Below are 26335 nucleotides of genomic sequence, written 5' to 3' on the forward strand. Positions count from 1 at the left end.
CTGTGGTGGATGACAGAAGAATTCTTTCCCTGGTGAAGAAAAACCCCTTCACAACAGTTGGCCAGATCAAGAACACTCTCCAGGAGGTAGGCGTATCTGTGTCAAAGTCAAAAATTAAGAGAAGACTTCACCAGAGTAAATACAGAGGGTTCACCACAAGATGTAAACCATTGGTGAGTCTCAAAAACAGGAAGACCAGATTAGAGTTTGCCAAAAAACATCTAAAAGACCCTGTACAGTTCTGGAACAACATCCTATGGACAGATGAGACCAAGATCAACTTGTACCTGAATGATGGGAAGAGAAGAGTATGGAGAAGGGAAGGAACTGCTCATGATCCAAAGCATACCACCTCATCAGTGAAGCATGGTGGAGGTAGTGTTATGGCGTGGGCATGTATGGCTGCCAATGGAACTGGTTCCCTTGTATTTATCGATGATGTGACTGCTGACAAAAGCAGTAGGATGAATTCTGAAGTGTTTCTGGCAATATTATCTGCTCAGATTCAGCCAAATGCTTCAGAACTCATAGGACGGCGCTTCACAGTGCAGATGGACAATGACCCGAAGCATACTGCGAAAGCAACCAAAGAGTTTTTTTAAGGCAAAGAAGTGGAATGTTCTGCAATGGCCAAGTCAATCACCTGACCTAAATCCAATTGAGCATGCATTTCACTTGCTAAAGACAAAACTGAAGGGAAAATGCCCCAAGAACAAGCAGGAACTGAAGACAGTTGCAGTAGAGGCCTGGCAGAGCATCACCAGGGACGAAACCCAGCGTCTGGTGATGTCTATGGGTTCCAGACTTCAGGCTGTCATTGACTGCAAAGGATTTGCAACCAAGTATTAAAAGTGACAATTAGATTTATGATTATGTTAGTTTGTCCAATTACTTTTGGTCCCTTAAAAAGGGGGGGGCCACATATAAAATGTATTGTAATTCCTACACCGTTCACCTGATTTGGATGTAAATACCCTGAAATTAAAGCTGAGTTAAAGTCTGCACTTGAAGCACATCTTGATTGTTTCATTTCAAATCCATTGTGGTGGTATACAGAGCCAAAATGATGAAAATTATGTCAATGTCCAAATATTTATGGACCTAACTGTATATTACTGAAGACTCAAATTTTAAACTGTATCAAATTATAAACTGTCAATAAATGAATTGTAATATGTCACTGTCTGTGCATAGCTATTTGTGCACTGTCTGTGCATAGGCAAAGTTGTGGTGCTAACTAATGTTTCGCTGACTGTTGTGTAGTTCACGTGTGTACTGTAGGTAACTGTTCGATTGGTCTTTGTTGTGTTTCAGGAAGACTCCCATGCTTGAGAAAATGACTCTGGTTAGGTGGCAGGTAAACCCTCTTCCCTCCTTTTCCTCTTCATCCTTCTTAGTGATATAACACTCCTTCCTCCTCTCCATCATTGTTAGTGATATCACTTTTTGAAACGCCTCCCAGCTACTTCATCTAGAAACCTACATACTCTATGGACTCTACTCATATAGCAGACAAACTCTATTCACAGCTCTCCACTCATACTCCACCCTAAACTGTTCCCAGTTCCACCATGTTGCTCCAGAGCACCGTGTGTGAAGTGAGTTTTAATTATGGCCTACACGGACCATCATAAAAGTGTGTTCAACTTCAATCTCCCCCACACACACACTCTCACACACGCATATATATATGACCTCAACTGTCTTTATGCCCTCACAGCGAGGCGAGATGAGCAACTTTGAGTATCTGATGCATCTCAACACCCTGGCTGGGAGGACCTACAGCGACCTGATGCAGTATCCAGTCTTCCCCTGGGTCCTAGCTGACTACGAGTCTGAGGTAGGGTAGCAGGTAGCGAGCAGCTAGCCTGGGTCCTAGCTGACTACCAGTCTGAGGTAGGGGAGCAGAGCAGCTAGCCTGGGTCCAAGCTACCACTCTGAGGTAGGGGGCCAAAGCCACACATCTAGCCTGGGTGTAGCAAGCCTGGCTTCCTGTAAGAGTGTCCTTGGTCCTCCACTCAACTACAGAGTGCATTTAGCTGCATCTGTTTATTAAATACTGTCTTACGTCTCTTTCTCTTTCTCTTTTGTTCTCTCCATCTCTCTCCCTTTTATCTTGTGCCTCTCTCTCTCTCTCTCTCTCTCTCTCTCTCTCTCTCTCTCTCTCTCTCTCTCTCTCTCTCTCTCTCTCTCTGTCTCTCTCTCTGTCTCTCTCTATCTCACTCTCTCTGTCTCTCTCTATCTCACTCTGTCTGTCTCTCTGTCTCTCTCTATCTCACTCTGTCTCCCTCCCCTCTCATCAATCCCACTCTCTCCTCCATCCCTTTCTGTCTCTTTGTCTTCTTCCTCTTTCACATGCCCTCTTTCTGGATAGACACTGGACCTTTCCAATCCAGCAACATTCCGGGACCTGTCAAGGCCAATGGGAGCTCAGACAGAGAAGAGGCGGAAGATGTTTATCGAGAGATATAACGATGAGGACAACAGTGACGGTGAGCTAATTAAATGTAATTCTATTCATTGTTATCAGTAATGTATACTGTATTTTGTCCTCTTTGATTGTCAGTTTGCTTCCTCTGTGCAGGTGATCTGTTAGCGAGGTGTCACTACTGCACTCACTACTCCTCAGCCATCATCGTGGCCTCCTTCCTGGTCCGCATGGAGCCCTTCTCACACACCTTTCAGACTCTGCAGGTGAGGAGGCACAAACACAGGCATGCGTGCACACGCACAGTACAGACACACATACAAGCACACACACAGACACAAATAATCCACTCTCACACACACGAAGACATGCGCTCACACACAGGCTTACAAACACATACGTGGGCACGCATATGTATGCACAGATACACACGTGTAACAAATGACCAACGTATTGTGTAACAAGGTTGAGAACTTACTATTTCAGGTTTCCTTTCAAAGATTTTTTTTCTTTTTTTGTGACATAATGAAGCTGATTATTGAAACCTCATTATTTGGGCTCCCTGGATTTATTTAAAATCAACTTCCTTTTTACTTAAAAACAAATTAATTAAAACCAGATTTCAATATATATGCAAATACATACAGTGTAGATAAAATAAAAGCATGTTATTGAATCCCATTTGGCTGTACTAAAAGTCCCAGATTTACAACCCAGCTTTCAGTTGAGGTTAATGAAAAGGCATGTATATTTGATAGTCAGCATAAAGCAATAAACACATTATCCTGTTGAAATACTTCTCTTTCTGCTTTCATAGAAGCCCAGAGTTTTGTGTGGTGTAATATCTATAACCTGGTTTGTGTCTTTAACGGAGTTTGCTGCGTATATTTGTTCTTTTCATTCAATGAAGATAATCGTTTTACAAAACAAAAATTACATTCCCCCTCATGAGATTTTCATTATAAAATCTTAGAGATGAGAAGCTTCCGTAGATTGCTGACACACATTTATTTCCTATGTTACATAATAGAATGAACTTTAATAGATGTGATTTAGGATAATCTAGGAGGCAGAAACAAGTTTATTATAGTTCCTACTACAAACTTGGATGTACAGCAAAATATGGCCTTACTCTCTGTGTTCCTGCTACACTCATATGTTTAACGGTAGCATTATGTTTAAAGGTGTATGAAGCAAACAGTAGTGACAGTGGTAGCATTTCAGTTAATAAAAAACTGACTCTGCTCTCCTTTCTTTCTCCTTTTTCTGTTTTGTTTGTGTCTGTCTTTCTCTCCTGCCTCCATCCTTTTTTTCTCTCCCTCCCTTTATTTCTTCTCCCCCTCTACCTCCCCACTGTCTACGTCCCTCTCTCCCTCTGCCCATCCTCCCTTCTCTGCCCTTCCCCTGTTTTCTTTCCTTCAACTCTACCTCCCTCTCTCCTCTTCCAGGGTGGGTTTGATGTGCCGGAGCGTATGTTCCACAGTGTGAAGAAGGAGTGGGACTCTGCCTCCAGAGACAACATGGGGGACGTCAGGGAGCTCATACCAGAGTTCTACTACCTGCCCGACTTCCTGCTCAACTCCAACCACTTCCAGCTTGGTCAGTCAGTCTGACACGCATACACTTACATACACACACACACACACAGACATGGACAACATATGTATGTGTGTGTCCCTCTCGGCAGGCTGCATGGAGGATGGGACAGCTCTATGGGATGTCGTTTTGCCCCCATGGGCCAAGGGAGATCCTCAAGAGTTCATCAGGGTGCACAGAGAGGTTAGTCATCCCTTACGCTGGTGAATCCTGACCCATACAGGTTGTATCTACTAACATAACGCCCCCAACTTCCCCCACAATGCCTCCCTCCATCGCTCAGTAATTACTTGTCCTTTTGAGCAACAAGAGATGAGACCTCCCTAATTTACTAGCTCCTGTGTTGAGCCCCAGTGTCTAACTCACAGGCTCAGGGAACCATTGTCCTTCACATACACAGAAGTCTGCTCCATGTTTATCTCATAGACTGTAGCTCAGGGTCTAGCCAGCTTCCCATGGCTGCCACTGGCCCTGTGCCTCCATACATAATAATAACTTGAGCACTATAAAACGCCAAATCCCTTTTTTTCTCACTCTCTCTCTCTCTCTCTCTCTCTCTCTCTCTCTCTCTCTCTCTCTCTCTCTCTCTCTCTCTCTCTCTCTCTCTCTCTCTCTCTCTCTCTCTCTCTATCTCACTTATTCTCTCTAAACCCCCCCTCCCTCTGTCAGTATCAGTTACTTTCGATGTATTTTTTCTCTCTATCCCCACCCCCCTACCTCTATGCATGGCTTCAGGCATGTGTGGTTCTTATCAGACTGTAATCTACTGAACTAAACTCATATCGCCTTGGATTCCGCCACAATTAGCCGCTTTAGCTGCTACTTATTGTTGCTCCTCTTCTTCATATGCAAATTAACTCAGGACAACACTGAGCTGTTATGAGGCTTAGATGTGGTTTGGTGTGAGGGTGTTAGATTGGGTTTATGGACACTAGCTGGTCATTATAGTCCCTCTCCCCCTCATCTGAACCAACCTGGAGATAATTCCTCCCAAATGATTCCAACAAGAGGATGAGCTCGTAATATTGTGCCTCTCCTCCACTTTGTAAATGCATTTTCAGAGGGAATCACAGCTGTGTAATTCAGTAGAAGTACTGTTCCCTCAAACAAGTTAAACAACTTTAAATATGTTTCTCTTCTGCGTTTAACCGTTTGAGGAATGGTTTCTCTGTCTTAAGAACACACCTGGACCAGCATCATTACGTTAGAGTTTAGACCAGTAGAATCCAGTAGGCCAGTATGAACTCCAGCTCTCTGACTCGGTGCTCATCTTCTAGGCCAGGGGAGAGGAGGAAAGCAAAGCCCAGGCTGCTGCTATCATGATGTCCTTTAACCACTAAACATTACTGATGTTTTATAAGATTCATAAGAAGTCTGTCTGCTGGACAATCAGTTTTTCCTTTCCACACTCCTACCCCCCACTGACTGTGAAGAGTTATTTTTGTGTTTGAATCGTTTTTCATACATAATATACCAACATATGTGCCATATACTGTATTATATTGCAACCCTCCACTGGCTATGGGGAACCAGTGTAAAGGATTGTATTGTTGTTTTCATAATTAATAGCATACCAGGCAGCTACCATACATTAGCCTGGTCCTAACCAGACCCTCGTACATTTCGTTTGTACAGAGGGTCTGGGATCGCTCCATTGACAAGCGTTAACTTCCTTGAAGGCAGGTACTCTGTTGAAGTTTAAAACGATTGGATCTGCCCAGAGTCACTCGGATCTGCCATAACCAATCGCTAGCGTTCACCAGCATGAGTGGTTCACCCCAACCCCCCCACCCCCAGGCCCTGGAGAGTGAGTACGTGAGCAACCACCTGCACCTGTGGATCGACCTGATCTTCGGCCACCGCCAGCTGGGGCCTGCAGCCGTGGAGAGCCTGAACACCTTCCACCCCTACTTCTACGCCCCCCAGAGGCCCCGGAGCCAGGACGCCCTCCTGGACCCCCTCATTAGGAACACCATCCTGGGATACGTCAGCAACTTCGGCCAGGTCCCCAAACAGGTAGCTGGCTGGAGACATTCCAGTTTCATAATTTGTTATTCTTTAATGTCTTAATCCCCCTTGTGTTATTAGTCTATAGCAGGGGTCTCCAACCCTGTCGCTGGAGATCTATCTGCCCGTTGTTTTTTGCTCCAACCACACTTATTTGACCTGATTCAACACTAGTTACCTTATCAACCAGCTAATTATTAGAATTGGGTGTGCCAGATCTCTAGGAACAGGGTTGGAGACCCCTGGTCTATAGCCTTAGATATGCTCTGGATGGGTAATATAGACTGTATTTTGTAGATGTGTATTTGATTCAATGCAGTACACTCTATATTTTGTACATGTTGCTGCCTTTGTTGTCTTGTCTGTATACTTGGTTGCCCTTGTTGCATATTTTGTTGACCCTGTTGTTTTAACAGTCCGATTTACCCTCAGGGATAAATAAAGGGCTACTCTTCTCTTTACTCTACTCGGTAACACTTCACATTAAGGTTACATTATCTACCTTGTTACTACATAGCAATACCTGTAGTTACATTGTAGTTACATCAATAACTGCTATGTAGTTATACTTCATTACCATTTGTCAGTATTCATTATTGCACAAGTGAAACTTGATATGAGGGAGGTTGGGTTTTTCCAGGAGTAGGTGGATGTTAAAATTGAACTTGTTTTGGTTACACAACTATCAACTGCTCCTTTACAACATTCTCTTTGGCTTTCTACTCTTACCCCATACTCTTTCCACATACTATTTCTTATACTTTTGTAATAACCGAATGATGTCACACAATTTCCCCTTGGGGATCAATAAAGTATATACTACTACTACTAGTATTACTACTACTACTAATAATAATACTACCACCAATTATAGCAATTAATACCATTTAAGTACATACAAAGCACTTAATACCATTTAAGTACATACAAATTCCTAAGTACCTACAATGTTTTACTATTGGTACAGTATGTATTACATAGTAGTATGTAGTTGCATAGGAATTAACATAACTTTAATGTTAAGTGTTGCAGAGTCTGCCAAGTTGTATCTCAATGGATGAGTCTTAACTTTCATGGATGATTTATTGGTCCTCCAGCTCTTCTCTAAGCCTCACCCCCCTCGCAGCGGCTCCAAGAAGGAGGCGCCAGCATCAACCAATCCCACGCCTTTCTTCTTCAAACTGGACAAGCTCAAGCCCTCCGTCCAGCCATTTAAAGGTATATAATTTATATATGACAGGTCCAAAAACATTTTTTACCAGGGTAGATATTTAGAACTACGTTTGAATGGCATCATAGACAGATAGATTCTGTCAGATAGACAATGTATTTAAACAAACCTTTCAGATGTATTCAGCTTTTGAGGACATTGAAAAATCAAGCTGCACCAAACCCTGATCACTTGTACCACAGCATCATGCTATGTGTATACAGTAGAGTACGTGAGAGAATAAACAGACACATTTAATCAATCATAGTCACCTTATTCCACACCATTAAAAACCCTATTTCCCCCTCTTCCATTATTTTATTTTGCACTTTGCTTCAATTGCCTCATATAGATGATGTGGCCCCTCATCTCCACAGGGAGCAATAGCGACTTCCTGGCTAGACGTCTGTAGACTCATTTAGAGTGTGCTCGTCCGGGGCCAGGCTTGGAGAGGGAGTTCATCTGCTCCACCTCCTGTATGGAGATGAGTCCTCGGCTGCTGAGTTTGACTTAATAATCGTAGGAATGTCCCTGGAGGCCCTCACAGGGAGATGAGATGAATAAGTGTGGTTTATAATGCTCAGACAGGGATGCCATCTCATAACACATCTCTGTGTGTGTGTGCGCTCGCGTGTGCGCTCGCGTGTGCGTATGTGATCAATAAGTAGATGAATAAGTGGAGTCCTAACCCTCGTCTGGTACTTCCTGGGGATTTGAAGGGTGGCTGAAACTGGTGACGGGAAAAAACGATTTCCTCCCTGCTGCTGCATGAATAGGTCAATTACAGGTGCAATTATGGGTCCAGACACACACACAAAGAGCAGAGGTTCGTACACACACAGACACACACACAGCATTTGTACCCCTAGAGAGTGTAGCATCAGTGTAAACTAGGACAGAAGCTTAATTGCTTAGTTTTATATGATCCTCATAATGAATTCCAGCAGAAGTTCAGTAGCAGCCTTTTAATGTGATGTCCTCATGAAAGCTGCTCTAGTTCTTCACCTTGATCTAACCAGGTACTGCATTCCCATGTAGCTACAGCCTGCTTGGAGTTCAGCCTCATACTTGGTAGTTTGGTATTTGTATTTGCATATACGAACACAGAGATATATATAATTTATACACAGATATTTTGAATGTACATTTTATTCATTTAGCAGACACCTTTGTCCATAGCTATGTCCAAATAGTGCATATAGAAAATACAGCAGAAGATCAAGGATCAGAAGTGCATAGTTTTAACAGTACGGTGTTCAGAGTCAAAACAGATCTACTGCATGGGGCCAAAACGGTAATGTTAAATGTATGTTAGTACATGTACTTGAAATGTACATTGAGAGTAGTATACAGTTTCAGAAGCATGCCTTTTGACTCCCAACTCCCCAAAGTTACGTTCCAGGAAGTGACCTCAGTGTTATTTTACTCTCCACAAAGTCATGGTTACGTACCTGTGGTGTCAGCTGACGAAAGTTACGTCCTAAGTCTATTCAGGAAGTAGAAATGTGGGGGCCTTTGAATGTCCTTTAGTTATGTTAGTCCTGTTATATAGTGACGTTATAAAAGTTGCTTGAACGTACACACAATTAGATTCTCTATTACTACTATAAGTAACGTTATGCGTATTACCTAAAATTACGTTTTCAGAAAGTGTCAGAAACGTACCTAGGACTTTTGCAATGTTTCCTAAGGTCTTACGGTACTGAATGTTACAGCCTGTTTTAGACGTTTGTACATTCACAATGTTCCCCACTCACACTTTATGATTGTACCTATAATGTCCCAAAAAGGTGACATTCAGTACCTCTGAAAGACCTTAGGGGAACGTCACAATGTCTCAGTTAAGTTTCTTGTTAGCTGGGCTGGTGGTTGATTCAGTTATCTGTAACAGTCAAGTTCTGTGGTCACCTTTTTTTTGCCATCTGTCTATCTCTATCTCTGTCTCTCACTGTTTCTCTCGCTCTCAAGAATATTGCTATTGTAGGGCTACTGATATCACCTAGCTAGTCTGATTCCAAGGACATCATCAACTCAACTGTTTGTCTGTCAGGACAAATGAGCACGGCCAGGGGTTCCGATCCAGTCTTTTATTATGGATTTAGTTCATTCAAGTTAATTCAGTCTGCTTAGTCTGATAACAGAAGAAACAGGAGAAGATAACGCTAAACATATGTCCATAATAGTCCAACAATAAGTAACTTGCTGCAACTTCAAATATAATAACTTTGTAAACCAAAGAATAAATACAGAACCTTTAGTTCAGAAACGGAATCATACAGTAAACAATACAGACACCTAAAGCTTCTATGAATGCATTCAAATCAAAGGAAACTTGCATGTCATGGACACAGATCAAATGACTGGAGGTAAGGAAAGTACATGAGAACAGACAGCTTCAAAACAAAGAAAATTGCCACAGGTGACCTGCCTGCCTTCATTGACTGAGGCCACACCCACCAGGACGCAGAGAGGCGGGCGGGGGTGGTTTGAGTGGGATATTCCACTCTCCCTTACTTTGTCTCTTTATCTTTCACTTTATGTCTTTTACCCTCTTTCTCTCTCTCTGCCCCTTTGTCTGTCTCTCTCCCTCGTCCTCTGCAGAGCTGCTGAGAGGGTCTGTGGGTCAGGTTCTGTGTCTGGAGAAGGAGGTTCTAGTCCTGGAGAAGAACCATCTCCTGCTCCCTCCTCTGTTCACTACTTTCTTCTGCTGGGGTTTCCCTGACAACAGCTGTGCCTTTGGAAGCTACTCTACAGAGAAGGTAGACATGGAGGCAGACCTTCAGGCATATCTGTGTCTGACTGACACCAGCTACAGCCAAATACTTGACTTTACCCAGTATATAAAAAATGTTTGTGTATGTGTTTGTGTCTGGGGTGTGTGTGTGTGTGCACCATTTCAGATCTTTGCTGTGTGTGAGAGTCTGTGTGATTGGGGGGAGACGCTGTGTGCTGCTTGTCCCAACCAGACCACCGTAGTCACATCGGGCACCAGCACTGTGGTGTGTGTGTGGGATGTGGTGGTCAGCAAGGAGAAACTCATTCACATGAAACTCAGACAGGTCAGTGAGTTCAGTTGAATTTGGGCCAGAAGAAATGCAAAATTTCTGCAGGAATATCTACACCTCTCTCCCTTTCTACCCCCCAACTTTCTTTCTCTAACCATCTTCTCCCCCCCCCCTATCCTCCAATCTATTGCCCCCTTTCTACATACCCTTCACCACACTTTATCTGTCTCCCTTTACTTACTCTCCCTCCCCCCACACGGCCCCCCCACCCTCCTCACAGGCATTGTATGGCCATACGGACAGCGTGACATGTGTGGCGGTGTCGGAGGTGCACAGTGTAATCGTGAGTGGGTCTGAGGACCACACTTGCATCCTGTGGGACCTGGAGGAGCTCAGCTACGTGGCCCAGCTGTCTGGCCACGAGGCCGGCATCACCGCCCTGGCTGTCAACGACCTCACCGTGAGTCCGTCCCTCCCTCCCCTTCTCTCTCTCCACGGCTTCTCTCTTTCCCAATCCTCCCTCTCTGTGAGTTTACTTCTCTCTCTGCTCTCCCTCTCCCTGGCTTGTCTCTCCCCCCTGCGTGTGAGCATGTGTGTCTGTGTTAAACCATCGCTCTCCCTCCAGGGGGAGATAGCGTCATGTGCAGCCTCCTCGCTCTACCTGTGGAGTATGAAGGGCCAGCTGCTGACCTGGCTCAACACCTCCTACGGACCCTCAGGGAACATATCGTGTGTGTGCTTCACTCAGAGGAACCAGTGGGACGCACGTAATGTCATTGTCACGGGCTGCGCCGACGGCATCATACGGGTAAGAGATTGTGTTTGTGTGTGTGAAAGAGAGAGAGAGTTAAGGGGTACAGAGATTGAGAGAGCAAGAGAGAGAGAGAGAGACAGAAATAGAAATAGAAAACAGAGAAGCATAGAGAATGTATAATGAGAGCCACAGTGTCCCCATAAATGTTCTCATCACTCACAATAATAGGTGTGAATGAGATGCAGCAAAACTGGGTTCAAACATGGCACTCATTATATTGGTATTAGCCTTGCAGCCATCTTGGCTCTAATACAAGTATATGGTTCTTGTGTGGCATGTGTGCGTGTGTGTGTGTGTATACAGTATATGTTAACAAAAATACCAACAGATACTGCCGCTTTACAAGAGAACAATAAGTCAGGTCTAAAGTAAACTTGTCTAATCAGTGCCCTTGACTTATTCAACACACGCACACCTAAACACAATCACACACAAACACACATGTTTACAAGTTTAGCATGTACAGTATGTGTATTTACCTGTATGGTATGGTGATATTGGACTGTGTGGGTCAGATCTGGAGGACAGAGTACACCAGAGCTCCACCGGCTCTCTCTGTGGAGGAGCCCAGCTCCTCAGGCCTGGAGAAGCACGAGCCAGACAGCATACACATGGAGGGTAAGGTTCACCCATACATTCACTCTCACACACATACACACAGGTAGAAGTACACAAACACAAGTGCACACACACCCTCCCTTATTTTTTTTCTCTTTCTCTCTGTCTCTGCAGTCATTTGTTTTCCCATCTCGGAAGAACCAACAAGTCACTCCCATTCAAAATAGTGCTATCCCTAACCCCTACCCTAACCTTAACCCTTAGTGTAATTGTAGCTTTACAACCCCCCCCCCCCCCCCTAAATTGGGTCCAAAGAAAATGTCACCACAGGTCAATTTGTCTTAGTTTACTAAACAAGACCAGAACATAGACATGCACACCTACTACACTTTCTCTCACTCCTTTCCTCACACACACATACACAAATGTGTATCTTCCATACAGTACATATAACTTTTTTTAACAACTTCCATAGACATCCAATTACATGCAGTAGCCTACCTAGTCCTTAAATGAGGATGAAACAGAGGGATGAACCTGAGAGATGAGAGTTTATAGTGGTAGCCCAGCCCTAGCTAGCAGTAAGGAATTACACTGTTATAAAGTTATTAAACATAGAGCCGGTGTACACTGATGAGCAATCCTGCTGATGCGTGTGTGTGTATGTGTGCGTGCATTTGTCTGTGTACGTACATGCATTTGTGCGTGTGTGTGCATCTGTGTGTGTGTGTGTGTGTGTTTGTGTGTGTGTGTGTAATTTGGAAAGCAATAATACCCAAATCCAATTTGCCGATGGTGCATTGGTTCCAAGCTTGGCGTCAGCTCATAGGAGTATTACAGGGGTAAATTACATTGGGACACGTCCTGCCGTTACACAGAGTTCTATATTAGAGGGATTTTTCTCACTTTATCTGTCCACTGACCGCAGGTACAAACATGCATGTTTTAATTCCTGCCTGACTGTCCATGTTTTACATGCTCATCAGGTGTTGGGGGGCAAAAGTCAAAACATCACTAGACCCTGATGTAACAGATCCACTTTAGGTTGATTTGCTTTGTTATTTTTGTCCTGGTTCCTGTGCTTTTAAGCTGACTCCCTGTGTGTGTGTGCTGTCTGTGTTTGCATGTGTGTTCTCTCCTGTCCAGAGGGAGTGTGTAAGGGTGCAGGCTGGGAGCGTTACCTGGTGTTGTGTAGGGAGCTGAACCGTAGTCAGGCAGTGTCACGACGACGCTACAAGAACAACCCGGCCATCACAGCTCTGGCCATGTCCAGGTATGGTAGCAGACATACACACACACTCTGGCCATGTCCAGGTATGGTAGCACACATACACACACACTCTGGCCATGTCCAGGTATGGTAGCAGACATACACACACACTCTGGCCATGTCCAGGTATGGTAGCACACATACACACACACTCTGGCCATGTCCAGGTATGGTAGCACACATACACACACACTCTGGCCATGTCCAGGTATGGTAGCACACACACGCACCCATCCAGTCACACACCCACAGACACCCACACATACAGCCATAAAACATATAAACAATACAAATAATCACCCCCACACACATCTCAGTAACTACAGCACTACAATCTGCCTGTACAGGACACATGCTACTCTGCTAGTGGGGGATGCCTGGGGCCGGGTCTTCACTTGGACCTGTGAGTGACAGCTGGAGGCAGCCACTACCCAGCACCCTCCACCCAGCCTGAAACTATAGGCACACACCTGAATGTCAGAATTCTGGAGATCACCTCTCAGAGCTTCTACACAGGTTCACCAGTTGGCTTTAGTTTCCTCTCAAATCTGTATTGAATGACCCTGAATATGACCCCAACTATGACCCTGACAATGACCTGAACAACACCCCGACCATGACCCTAAATATGACCTAAAGTTGTCCCTTACTGTCTACCTTACCTCACTTGTTACTTGGAAAGCAGGACCTAGTCAAATTACATGTTTGGGACACAGTATCGGATCCTAGTCTAAGACCAGGAGCAGGTTGAGCTTTGCGTCTGTCGCTTTCAAGGAAGGGCGTTTCATTTAGAACTTGTGGCACATTTAAGTTTGAACAGAGTTTAGGTAAAGCTAACATAGTACAGGAGGGTGTGTTGGTGAGGTGGGTGAGTTGGTAGAAGAGTTTCAACATAGAATCCAATTATATGCAAATGATTTGCAAATCATATTTGAATGTGTTTGATACTGACATGTACTTTGATGAGGAAGGACAATATCAAATTCAGAAAATGCATGTAAATAAAGGATTTTTATTAATTGATCTTTTTTTCGGTCACATAGTGAATTTCTTCTTCTTTTTTTTTTTTACTCTTGATGAGTGCTGAGAGAACTCTCACACATGGGGGAACTTAGTAGTGAACATCAAAGCAGGAACTAAGTTTCCCATGGTCTCACACAGATGTGGTTGGGGGGAAGGCTGTACAAGGGCACACAGTGTGGCTGGTGACTAGACTTTTGTTCTCTTAACACTGAGCTGGCTTTGTTATTCTTGTTTCCTTGCGTCCATTTCATTCGTGATTTAACGCACACACATTTCCTGTCTGTGTTTTTATAGTCTGGCATATTGTGTAGCTGTGTGATTGTTGTGGTACCATGTTTAGTCCGCTTGCTGTGAAATACAGGATGTTTGATCTTTGTTTTGTTACAGCATGCTTTCAGTTATGTGTTTGGAATTATTTAGTTGTGTGTACGTATGTGGATTTGTGTGTGTGTGTGTCTGAGTGGGTTTGTGATCTGATCTGAAGTGTCTTTCTCTCTCTCGCTCTCTCTTTATCTCTCACGCTCTCTTTCTTTCTCTCTCCCCCTCCCTCCCGTCTCTGTCTTCCATCTCTCTTTCTTTTTTTCTCTCTTCCCCTTTTCTTCCCCCCTCTCCCTATCTCCCCTTTTGTCTCTGTCTCTCTCTCTCTGACCCCCCCCCCCCCTTTGGGTGTGTCTCTAGTTGGCCAACCACATGCATGTTCTCAGAGCCCACACCAGAATACCCAGAGAGCATTGCTGTCTCATTAGCCAGACCACAGATGATCACACACTTGCACCACAACAACAGATCTCTGGTGAAGATCAACCAACCCCACCCCCCCCCATCTCTCTACATTTTTTCACTCTCCTTCTTTAACTTTTAAAGTTATACAGTGCCTAGATCTGTACAAATAAACTGAACATGGTCAGTCTTGACTTGGAGAACACAAACGTCTTTGATAAAGGAAACACAATTGATATTGAGGGGAAAAATATTTTTGTTACCATGTCTCTTTCTCTCTTGCTTTCTCTTTCTCGCTCCATTTCTCGCTCTCTTTCCCTCTCTTTTTTTCTCTCCCTCTCACTTCCTGTCTTTCTCCCTCCGTCTGTCTCTTTCCCTCCCCCCCTCCTATCTTTCTATTCCTCCCTCTCTTTTAAAAGGGGGAGGTCTCACTCTTTAACCTTTGTGCATATGGCTAATTGTGCTAAGTGGAGTAGTTTAATAGAGTGGAAAATGGCTCTCATAATTCTCAGAGAAAGCCAGCGATGACCTTCTCTGCAGACACTGGCCATTGCCATTCTCTAAGCACCACTGGTTTTATGATATTAAATGTCAAACTATTGGGTTCCTCAGAATAATTCAATCAAATAAATTATTGCACCTAGGTAGAACCATCTTGTAGCCTAACCCAATTATAATGCACTGTAAAGCTAATTATTAACCATGATTACAATTAGTCTAATTTGAATAAATGTAGTCATTAGTGGGTTCATCCTAGTCATTGGGTCTGAACTGTTGGGGGAGGGTTGGTCTCTCTTGCTTTATATCTTTCTCTCTCTTTCTTCCTCCACACAACTCCCTACAGTCCATCCCTCATTGCTGACCTTCACAAAATTGCTTCCACCTTCACCTTGGTGTGTTTTGGGCCATGTCACCTGCTGCATCCAGGTTTCACAGCATCTTCTCATCTAGTCTTCATGTCTCAATATGGCATTAACTTGGTTGCCTAGCAACACGGTTGTCCTGGCATCCTCAGACCAGTTATAACCCTGGTAATACGGTTGTCTTAGCATCCTCAGACCTTGGTCTAGCATATTTATGAATGTTTCAGACTCCCACGAGAGTTCTGAGGAAATCAACATGCAGCTGTAAAGGTCTTAAACCAAACAATGACAACTGAAGTGGATTGAAGCATCATACAGTATATCTGTTTATTTAAACAGGTAATATGTGTAACATGATTGAAAAGTCTTTCTAAAAGTTTCACAGGTTAAAATGAGATGGTTGAGTATTATTACTGTACCAGTCATTGCTGTTGGTTACCTAACCTACATTAGATTTCCTGTAACATTTCAATCATAATCAATTTAATTATCTGGATGCCTCCTTGTTTAAACTTGTTGTATTAACACACAGTCTTGTGTTGCATCTGGCATTGTAAGGCAAGTATGTACGCAAAAGTTTCATAAATAGAGGATTTTGTTTTGAGAGGATCTCAGGGGATTCAAGGGTCTCTTTGGCGATGTTCCTCAGAGGTGCCTGTGGTATCTACTGCTTCATCTCTCTACATTTGTTTCTCCTGGAAGAGGATCTGAGCGTAGATGGTGTCAGGGCTGGAGGCTGGGGACGCGAGGCTGGGAGAAGCTGGGGCTGGGGCAGAGGCAGTGGTTGCAGGAGGGGAGGAAGGCTCCACAGGTTTTGGTCTGACCAGCTCCAGTTCTGCATATGTCAGAGTGTCTGTCTCACACACCCGTGGCTGGGGAGGGGAGGGAAGAAGAGATCAAAGACTCGTGTTTTTTGTTGTTTGTTTTTTTTAAATGAGCCAAGCACACACTCCTCCCTCACTGTGCTAGTTCTGTTATTTACTTGTTTACATGCTTCACCGGAACGTTCCGTCTCATCTGTGAACATTCCGTCTGAGAGGAGATCTGTTCTGTGTTCTAGAATCCTTTCCTGTACCTCTAATCCAATCCGCATGGTTCGTGCAGGGTACACATTCACATACTGCAGCCAATCAGTCACAGTAGTCTAATTACAACAAATCAAAATGGTACATTGTACAAAAATCCCCCTGAATTTCAACAACCAATCGTTCTCCTTGAGTATCCTTCTCTGTACTGTACATGGTACTTTATAGCATTTGTACTGTATATATATGCAAAATAAAGAAAAAGGTCCCTAACTAAATACTTAATAGCTAAATAGATTAATCTGGATCATAACTGGAGGAAGAGGCAGACATAACTGTGGTAGTAAAGAGGCCTGTACACTCTGTTCTGAATACAACTCGTGAAAAATTACATGAAATAAATCTGGAGACATGTCTTTGAAGATTGTGGGAGGAATGGATTGGTTCACTATTGTTTGTTGGTCACAGTCTGTAGAACTGTCGTACTTTTTGAAAATCCTGTATCATATCAGCATATACATTCCTGGGAATACAACACTGATATGATATAGGATTCTAATGAAGAAAGTACATCCTACATATTGTGACTAACATGGACAAATAGTAAATCCTTACCATTCTCCCGCAAGATAAACATGAAATAAACATTTGCAGGAGAGAGGTGTAACTCTATAGGCAGACTCACATGTAACAATTGTAATAATTAAACTTTTTCTCTAAATGGTGTAGGAGGAACTAATGAGTTCTTACTGTGATGGATCTCTGTGGTTTGTTCTTTAACCGTCTGGGTTTCCGTGGTCGGTGAGAAATGGCAGGTGCTAAAGATATAAAGGAGGCAGAGCTGAGGTCATGGGTCAGAAGCCTAATTCTAATCACAGCATCTTCTCTCCCATCAGGGTTTTCTTGTTCCATTTCAAAGCTATCCAAGAGAACGAGGCTATGTGTTGTCTTGTGTGTCACAATCTCTGTGGACATGAGTCTTAGATGGTGTGAGCGAAGGTCCATAGTCTATGGTATTTTACCTTTAGTTAGTATGTACGGGGGTCTTTCCTCTGGCTCTCTGAGTACATTTGATTTGTCTCTCCTCTCCTGCTTCTTGTGTCTCAGCTCTTTCCTGTGTGTCCCAGGGGAGGAGCTGGAGGAGCTAATTGAGCTGGTCACTGTTTCCCCAGAGCTGGAGGATAAGATGTAGAAACATTTAGCTTCTTGAGAGTTGTCTTAAACACACCGCCTTTGATTGAGCATGACTAAACATCTCACCTGCTGTCTGGGCTCTTAACCAGGTAGTAACTGGCTGCTGAAAGGTGAGAGGAGAGATCAGGGCCACAGAGGTCGCTCAATACTTGACATCATTTTGACACAAATGTTATTGGTTCCCAAAACTAAATGTCATTCTGTCATGTTAAGCTTGTGTCTAAGCATGTGCATCAGGTTTGGGAGATGTTGTGGTAAGAGAGTGGCTTTTAGCTTAGTTTGTATTAGGAGTTTGGTAGCTCTTAACATGGGTCTGGGAGGAAGGCTGTTCTGTACCTTTGAGCCTGTGTCTGGTGTGAAGATACTGGCAGGCCAGAACCAGAGTGAACAGAAACATGGAGAGCAGACCCAGGGAGCAGATCAACACTGCACACAGGTACACATCTGGAACAGAACCAGAGGTAAGATACACACAGGTGCACATGAAATAGGTTGACTTTATTATCGATGCACAACAGGTATACAAATTACATCAACACCATACCAATATACTAATATATTGGAAGTGAGTAAGAAAAAATTGAGAGAACAATGAATTTACCTTCAAACATACGCCACACCCCTTCACTGCTGCTTTCCTCAGGAGTGACGTGAACTGAAAGACAGAAACACCATGCACTGTATACTTTTTGTCAATGTTGAGGTTGGAAAGCACCGTAAGGTTGAATCTGGGTTATATGGTTCCGTCTCGGTACATTCACCCAAGGAGGCAGGACAAGATGGTGGTTTCTAGAAATATCCAAACCGCTGTCACGCTTACGAAGGCAAAGACAGAAAACTACCATCCGTCAAACATGCACATAAACACACACGCAGGCGCACGCACGCACATACAAAACACACAGCAACGGGATCCTTGCTTCTTCAGAGCAGGAGGGGGGTTCCCCTTCTGTCTGGGTTCAACTGGGGTTTGTATGTGTGTCTTTCTGTCTATAAGAGAGAGAGAGGGAGCATATTTGATGAGTTTTCAGTGTGGGCCAAGGGCATCTACAGTGGATTGAGGTGGAGGAGAGGCACAGCAGACTACTTAGCCCCTGGCCTGGGAAATGGGCTTTTAATATGTCTTTGTAACATTGGCAATGATAAACACTCATTAAATCATCAACACCGACACACTCCACTACACCACAGAAGCATCATCTCCTTGCTTATCTTGCAGGGTCTTTAGCAGGCAGAGAAAATATTCTGTCACTTTGTTTACAAAGTACACAAAATATAAAGTATTGGAGTAAAAAAAAAAGTATATACACTGCAGAATATTATTCATGAAGGACAGGCTGCCCACAAGAAAACTGGTAATAAAGTAGCAACATGCTTTTGTTAGGTGAAGGTAAATTGTTTCATTGATGGTAGCTAAGTGACAATGGGACTCACCAGCCACTCTGAACACCCCTCATACACATCTCTGTTCTGCTCACCAGGAATGCAGCAGTAACATCTCTCTCTCTCTCTACCTCTCTACCTCTACTAGAATTTTCTCTGGTTCTCCTGTAGCACACTGTATTAGACCATAAATGAGACCTTTACCCCGTATGAAACCACACACAGGAAACTGCTACATTTGACTTAGACATAAGAATATACACACATTGATGTGAGCCCCTTCGCTCCTATCTTTGACATACAGCCAGTATAAACAACAGAGCAACACGTCTCCCTACAAACTCCACATCTGGCCCAGGCTGTCCAGAGCTCAGCACAACCATAGCAGTATGTCAACACATGCTCAAAACTGCATTTCTGCACTAATCTGAAAGCTGTTAGTTTGATTTGACCTTAAAACCAATCTTCTCACGAAAAAGGTTTTTAAATAATGAATGTAAAATATATTTTTGTGCTGAATGGTAAAAATAAATTCTGGAGCAAGTGGATCTTAGCTTCACTGTATTTCATCTGAAGTTGTTCTGCAGGTCCCGCTGTAGTTCATCTCACTGTTCTGCTCGGTACTGGGGAAGGAGTCCAGGCCTCCTGATAGCTTCTGCTGAGCCAGGAAATCACCAGAATATCCCAAGGGAGTGTCTGGGGTCAGCTTCACTCTGTGTCGGTTAAAGAGAAGTGATGTAACAGTGCTGTCTGTGTACTGTTGTCTGGCCTGGCGGAGAGAAGGTGCTGTCAGCCTCTGGCTGGACCATAAAGTGCAGAGTGAGGACTGGAGGCAGGCCACACTGGATGCAGGGCACCTAGAGGCAGGGCACTAGAGGCAGGGTACACTGGAAGCAAGCCACATGGAGGCAGACCAATGGAGGCAGGCTACTGAGGTGAGACTGTGGGCAATAGTTTACATTTACATTTAGCAGACGCTCTTATCCAGAGCGACTTACAGTAAGTACAGGGACATTCTCCCCGAGGCAAGTAGGGTGAAGTGCCTTGCCCAAGGACACAATGTTATTTTGCACGGCCGGGAATCGAACCAACAACCTTCTGAATAATAGCCTGACTCCCTAACCGTTCAGCCATCTGACCCCATGATAGTTACATCTGACTCCCATCTCCAGTTCTCCACACTCAGGACAGCACAGCAGGAGGGGGCTTGCTTATGGAGACTAAATGTCTTTGTACTGGGTGTGTGGGGTGGGGGGGTCAACCACACTTCCGATTTTATGATTCCTTCTTCTCTTCTCTTTGTTTTAACAAAGCTGCTCCCTCTGTTTGGGTGTTTGTGGTGTAGGGTGCTTTAGGGTTGCATGGTTGTCTGTTGTTTTGCTGAAACATTAGTTGAAAGTATTGCTGTAATGATGTGTGTGTATTTAAGCTCATTGAATGTTGAATGAAGGTTGTGAGAAGGTTATGCTCCTACGGTAAGTTCATGGTAGAGGTTGTGTGGAAGTTGAGTCATGAGTATACCTCAGTGGTAGACTGCAAATCAAGAGGTTGCAGGTTCAGTTCCCCACCCCCACCCCTGGTCACTTTGGATAAAAGCGTCTGTAAAATGAATACAGTACAATACATTATTAAGTTGTGGCTAGGTTATTTGTTAGATTTGTGTAACCTAAACTAAAAAACACTACAGTGCTAGGATACATTGAGCGTTGTGTGTCTGTATCTGTGGTTGGTGGTGGTGAAGATGCCTGAGGTGAGGAGCAGGCCATGTGGCTTCCCCTGTAGTGAAGGCAGACAGGGCGTAGTCGCGTAAAACTCCTCCTGCCTCACTGTCTTCCAGACTAGCTCTGGAAGCTAAGAAAACTATGAGGAACATCGCTCTTTCAGGGCAGAATCTCAATTTGTTGCCTACAAGCAGGAGAACGTGTTCGGGAGTAGAACACTGATTTGGTGACGCAGGAATAATGAATGAAGTTTGCTTCTGTGTCTTAGTATAAACTGGTCCAAATGAGTAAAAGTTCTTGCAGCGGTTAACTGCAGGTTGTGCCCGCTGACGTCATGCACGGCAGTTGTTTTTAAACGTACTCAGCACTTCCTCTGGCCCACAGGCAGCGGGTGATGTGGTGGAGGAGCAGGCTCCTGGCTGCGTGAGCTCATTGTTTTGAGATGGAAACGGCAGAAGACTGGGCGCAGACTCACACAGAGACGCACACTCACATTTAACACACTTACAGAGACACACACACTCACACAGTCACATAGAGACACACACAGTCACACAGACACACACTCACATCGAGACACACACCAACTCAGCTTACAGAAAAAAAAGACCATTCACAGAAATACAACCAATGATGCTTCTGTTTTTCATACACATTTTTGGCAACCTTCCTCCACCTCTCTTTCTCTCTCTTTATCTGTTTATGTCTCTCACTCTCTTCTCTCCATCTCTTTCTCTATTTGCCTCTCTTTCTCTCCTCTTCTTCCTCTCTCTTCTTTGCCCCTTCAACTCGGTGCGTGTGTGCCTGTGAGCGTGCGAGTCTTGTCTCTGTAAGGGTATTCCGGGGAAGGTCTCCATTAGTGAAGCCAGGATAAATGTTTTGTGTGTGTCAGTACCAGGCCTCCCTAGCCTCTGGCTCCTCACTGTGACAGACCACCACTGTGTTACTTGGCAGCTGTAACACACAGACTGGAAATGTGTGTGCATGTGTGTGATTGTGAACGCATATATGTGTGTGTGTGTGCTGGGGTGTGAGGCTTGGAGTGTTCTCTGATAACATTGAGACACATCATCCATTCTCAGCGTGACTGGTTAGTAGTTTCAGTGAGTTCGTAGTTGGTGTGAGGAGTGACCTGTGGCTAACGTACGGAGGGAGATCATCCTGTCTGCTCCTCAGAGACAGGTGTGACTCTCAACACCTGGCTGAGGAGACAGCCTACAGGAAACAGCTGTCCTGTTGATATTCTGACCCTCCATCCTTAACTAGCCTCACAGTCGACGTCACTCACACCTCACAGCCAATCCTAATCTTTCAGGAAGTGTGGTCTGGTGGGTACAGCACATGTGTTTAATAGTCTGAACATTTACCTATACATAATTTGTTTGTGTGCTAGCAGGCTAATGTAACTTTTGTTTGTGTGTATGTTTAACACATATATGTGAGCGTGTGGAAGTGTATGTTCAGATGTGTGTACAGATGTGTGTGTTTGTACGTGTGTTCATGTGTGCGTTCAGGTGTTTACCTGTAAGATGGGTGGCTGCGGTGCCATTGGACGAAGCCCTCCAGATGTTTCTGTGTTTGCGTATCTCCTGGACTCTACAGGTGTAGCAGCCTCCGTCAGTCCCTGTCACGTTGAGTACCGACAGGCGGTACACCTCCCCCTCCACTTCCTCGTACAGGTGGAACTTGCGCTGTGGGAACCTGCGCGTGAAGTTCCCATACAGCTTAGTCCTCTTCATCGTCACCTTGACAATCAGCACCTCTGGGGGTTGAAGAGGTGGAGGAGAGGGGGGTGGAGGGAGAGGAGGAAGAGGAGGGGAAGGCGGAGGGAGAGGTGGGGGAGGAGAGTAGAGCCAGCGGAGGACCAGGAGGCTGTTTACCCTCTTCCTCTGTGACACCAGGCACGACAGCGTCAGATTGGCCCCCTCTGTTACCATGACGACCGGCGCCGGGGTCACGGTCACGTTCAGGGCCTCACACACCCCTGTGGGAACACCCACAGACACTCACAAACACACGTATTGTAATCCCTCATTTTCAGGCCTGCTTTATTGTGCTATAGATTCAGTAAGCTGCCTCATTGTATGGAAAAATGCCTGCTCTACAAGAGCTCATTTTTTCCCAGATGTTTGATTACCTGCCAATTAAACATAATAACAGCATTTAGAGAAAGTAGGCTTACACACCCCAACACAACCCTACTGAGGAGAGAGATGCATGCAGCTCTTATTTACGTACAGAAACACATTAAATCTGCAAAATAACAAATTGTCCTCAAGATGAAGCTGTGTGTTTGTGTGTGTTCAGAGGCAACAGAGTCTGGATACAATATGGCTAGGGAGGAAAGGTGGTAGGCACGGGTAGAAGGAGAGAGGGAGAGAATGAGGTATGGGGGGAGGGATAGGGAGAGGCAGTCAGATGCAGGAAGAGAAGGGGAGAGACAGAGATGGATGGATGGAGGGAGGTAGGAAGGGAGGCAGGGAGGGAGGGAGGGAGGGAGGGAGGGAGGGAAAGTAGGTAGGGCATGAGGCAATAAGATAGGGAGGGAGGCAGAGACTGAGGGAGGGAGAGAAGGGAGAGGCATGCAGGGAGGGAGGCAGAGACTGAGGGAGGGAGAGAAGGGAGAGGCATGCAGGGAGGGAGGCAGAGACTGAGGGAGGGAGAGAAGGGAGAGGCATGCAGGGAGAGAGGGGAGAGGCATGCAGGGAGAGAGGGGAGAGGCATGCAGGGAGGGAGGCAGAGACTGAGGGAGGGAGAGAAGGGAGAGGCATGCAGGGAGGGAGGCAGAGACTGAGGGAGGGAGAGAAGGGAGAGGCATGCAGGGAGAGAGGGGAGAGGCATGCAGGGAGAGAGGGGAGAGGCATGCAGGGAGAGAGGGGAGAGGCATGCAGGGAGAGAGGGGAGAGGCATGCAGGGAGGCCGTGAGGCAGGGAGGGAGGTTGGTAAGAAGAAAGCCTACAAGTTGGAAGCATTTATCCAACACTACCCTCTGAGAGAGAAGAGAAAGAAGAGGGGGGGGGGGGTCAGGGGTCCACAGGACAAGATAACAGAGACCATATGTGCTCCTGCTCCTTGATCTTATGTGTATCGAATCCCTCTGGGTCTGTCTAACCAGCATACTACTTCTACACATGTATTTACACACATACTACCATGCCTTATCAAATGCTATTAGGTTCTCAGGACCGCAACAAAAACTTTTTCTAGTTTCTATGTGTTGAACAAAATCTAGATTTCATACAATGTATCTATATGGTTTTGCGTTTGTTTTTGTTTAGTTGATTGATGAAAATAATCTAGTACAGATCACTAGAGCAGCACTAAAGCCAAACACGGAATCCTTAATATTAAAACTGCAACACAATCTAAATACAGATTCCAGAGCTTTAATACAGAACCCATGAACAGAAACAAACACATAAACTAGAACCTATTAACACTAACCAAACATAGAATCCTGCTACAGAACCTTAGTACAGATTCCATTAACAGAACCATAAACCTTGCCAAAGTTTTCTCTCTGTGGGTAATGTTTGGATATAGATCTGATGGGCTCATTACATCCAGCCCCACAGACTGTACTGTACTGTACATCCAAATAGAATGTGTTCAAGTCTGCTTTGTTGACATTGGCCACAGAGGGAAATGTTTAGGACATCAAAGAGCATCAGTGTACCGTGTGTGATGCATGTCAACAAATACACACATTGTACACAGACATCAGAATTTCCTACATTATTGTTATAGTTATTATCATTGTAATTTTTTTTCTTTTTCTCTCTCTCTCTCTCTCTCTCTCTCTCTCTCTCTCTCTCTCTCTCTCTCTTCTCTCTCTCTCTCTCTCTCTCTCTCTCTCTCTCTCTCTCTCTCTCTCTCTCTCTCTCTCTCTCTCTCTCTCTCTCTCTCTCTCTCTTCTCTCTCTCTCTCTCTCTCTCTTGCAGGATTAGTCATTAGTTAGTAATGGGTTTCCAGAGTAGATGTCAGGTACACTGTTAATGTTAGTGATTTGGTTTTCTCTTGGTGTTGAGAGGTTAACAGACGACTTACCTGTCAGCAGGACGTGCATCTGAACCAGGACTGCAACAAAGAAGGTGTTCATTTTACAGAGCCTGTGTATCCATAAACCCAGTTACACTACTGTTACTACTGCTAGACACCATCGGCTACAGGGCCTGACTGCTCACAACACCAAGCAGTCACACACCCCAACTTTGGCCCACCACTCACTCCTCCTCTCACTCTCTATTTCTCCCTCTCTCTCTTTCCTCTCTCTATTTCTCTGCGCTGCCTCGAGTCACTGTGTGTAATATGAAACAGTGCATGCTCTGTTCCCACTTATTGCAGAAACTCCCCCTTCTTTTAGGAACGTTCCTCTCTCTCTCCCTCTCTTCCTCTCTCTCTCTCTCTCTCTCTCTCTCTCTCTCTCTCTGTCACACACACACTTACTATTTCTAGCTCTCTCTCTCTTTCTCTCTCGCTTACTCTATGTGTGTACTGTCTTTGTATAGTGTGCTTGTTATGAACCAAAGAGAGGGATGTAATAGTGTGTCTGTACAGTATATCTGTGTGTGTGAGTGTGTGTGCTGTATTTATGTGTATGGGACCTCTCCCTCTCTGTCTGGTGCCTGGTGGCCAGAGTGGCATGGGCTGGTCTTTAGCTGTGGTTGTCAGCCTACCCCAGTAAAACGCTGAGGCAGGAATTCTGCTGGCGCGCACAGTTCTGCCAAAAAAACTGTATTACACTTTTAAGCCTTCAGACTACACTTAGAACTCTCCTCAAAGAATGTGAGTTCAGCTAAATAACAGACATATAGATACTGTAGATCAATAATTATTGCAAGACTGGGTAGAGATGGCAATTCTTCTGCATAAAATCAGTATCCTTCTGTTGGAACATCGAAGACAGGAATTCTGATAAATCATTTGGTAGTTGTGGCAACCGATGTTGCTCCTGTACATTGTCTGTTACTCTGGAATGTTTTGATCCTAGCGAGGGACCTGAGGACGTTAATGCATTAACTTTCATTGCCCTGCCCAGATTCAAACCCAGCTTCCCCATGAGGAATGCCACTATTATTACTATCACTGTTTTATGAAAATGAAATGTTTAGATTCCAGGTCTATAATGGTTCTCTTATGCTCCCATTTGTTCTGACATAAGTCCGGCTGCTCTTCTGCTCTGGGCCAATGGATTAAACAGATCCGTCAGTGGTCAAAAGATGGCGCCAGACCTCAACCACCACTTGAAAGAAGATTAAGATAAAGATACTTCACAGTCCTATCACTGGTTTCCATTACCTGACAAAAAACATAAGGTTTTCTAAACATATCATAATGTACCACCGCAGTCCTTAACTCAGTACTGCGATGGTCCTGAAGGAAAGTCTGGAATGGGGACTGTTGTGTCCTAACTGGGTCCTAATCCTATGGTGCGCTTTGAGATACCTACACATAGTGCTAGCGCTAGTGGAGAACGTAGTCTGTAGAAGATCTGAAGGAGTTTGACAACTTGAAGACT

The 26335-nt window shown here is 44.6% G+C and overlaps 2 protein-coding genes across 4 annotated transcripts in view; one reads left to right on the forward strand and one right to left on the reverse strand.

Annotated features, from left to right (window-relative positions):
- wdfy4 (WDFY family member 4) overlaps window positions 1-13911 on the forward strand; it is a 59617-nt gene extending 45706 nt beyond the window's left edge. For both annotated transcript variants that reach the window (XM_062463207.1, XM_062463208.1), the window contains exons 50-64: window positions 1315-1357; window positions 1721-1840; window positions 2375-2492; window positions 2585-2694; window positions 3877-4027; window positions 4116-4207; window positions 5822-6040; window positions 7129-7249; window positions 9843-10000; window positions 10142-10300; window positions 10527-10706; window positions 10872-11054; window positions 11576-11678; window positions 12765-12891; window positions 13236-13911. In XM_062463207.1, the coding sequence (XP_062319191.1) occupies window positions 1315-1357; window positions 1721-1840; window positions 2375-2492; window positions 2585-2694; window positions 3877-4027; window positions 4116-4207; window positions 5822-6040; window positions 7129-7249; window positions 9843-10000; window positions 10142-10300; window positions 10527-10706; window positions 10872-11054; window positions 11576-11678; window positions 12765-12891; window positions 13236-13299 (1948 nt within the window). In that variant the 3' untranslated portion in view covers window positions 13300-13911. The remainder of the gene's footprint in view (window positions 1-1314; window positions 1358-1720; window positions 1841-2374; window positions 2493-2584; window positions 2695-3876; window positions 4028-4115; window positions 4208-5821; window positions 6041-7128; window positions 7250-9842; window positions 10001-10141; window positions 10301-10526; window positions 10707-10871; window positions 11055-11575; window positions 11679-12764; window positions 12892-13235) is intronic.
- A 1896-nt stretch (window positions 13912-15807) lies between these two features.
- On the reverse strand, window positions 15808-25120 carry vstm4a (V-set and transmembrane domain containing 4a). Of its 2 annotated transcripts, none has more exons than XM_062463210.1 (8): window positions 24865-25120; window positions 22340-22801; window positions 18315-18368; window positions 18050-18157; window positions 17780-17813; window positions 17542-17693; window positions 17270-17337; window positions 15808-16366 (listed from the first exon to the last, which is right to left on the reverse strand). In XM_062463210.1, the coding sequence occupies exons 1-8, from the start codon at window positions 24914-24916 to the stop codon at window positions 16175-16177; spliced, it is 1122 nt and encodes a 373-aa protein (XP_062319194.1). In that variant the 5' UTR covers window positions 24917-25120; the 3' UTR covers window positions 15808-16174. The 2 variants fall into 2 exon arrangements, with proteins under 2 accessions (XP_062319194.1, XP_062319193.1); XM_062463209.1 differs by having other exon boundaries at window positions 17780-17816; window positions 24865-25116.
- Between the last annotated feature and the right edge of the window lie 1215 nt (window positions 25121-26335).

The sequence above is a fragment of the Osmerus eperlanus genome, chromosome 6 (assembly GCF_963692335.1).
Source record: "Osmerus eperlanus chromosome 6, fOsmEpe2.1, whole genome shotgun sequence".
Classification (NCBI taxonomy): Eukaryota; Metazoa; Chordata; class Actinopteri; order Osmeriformes; family Osmeridae; genus Osmerus; species Osmerus eperlanus.

Bases quoted from the DNA above. Each gene is read 5' to 3' on its own strand.
- vstm4a (XM_062463209.1), bottom strand. From the start codon at position 24,916: ATGAACACCTTCTTTGTTGCAGTCCTGGTTCAGATGCACGTCCTGCTG. The intron at 18,369-22,339 runs GTAAACACCTGA...TCTGTCTTTCAG, and splicing joins CGCAGCCACCCATCTTACAG to TTCACGTCACTCCTGAGGAA. The intron at 17,338-17,541 runs GTAAAATACCAT...TTATATCTTTAG, and splicing joins CCCGTACATACTAACTAAAG to CACCTGCCATTTCTCACCGA.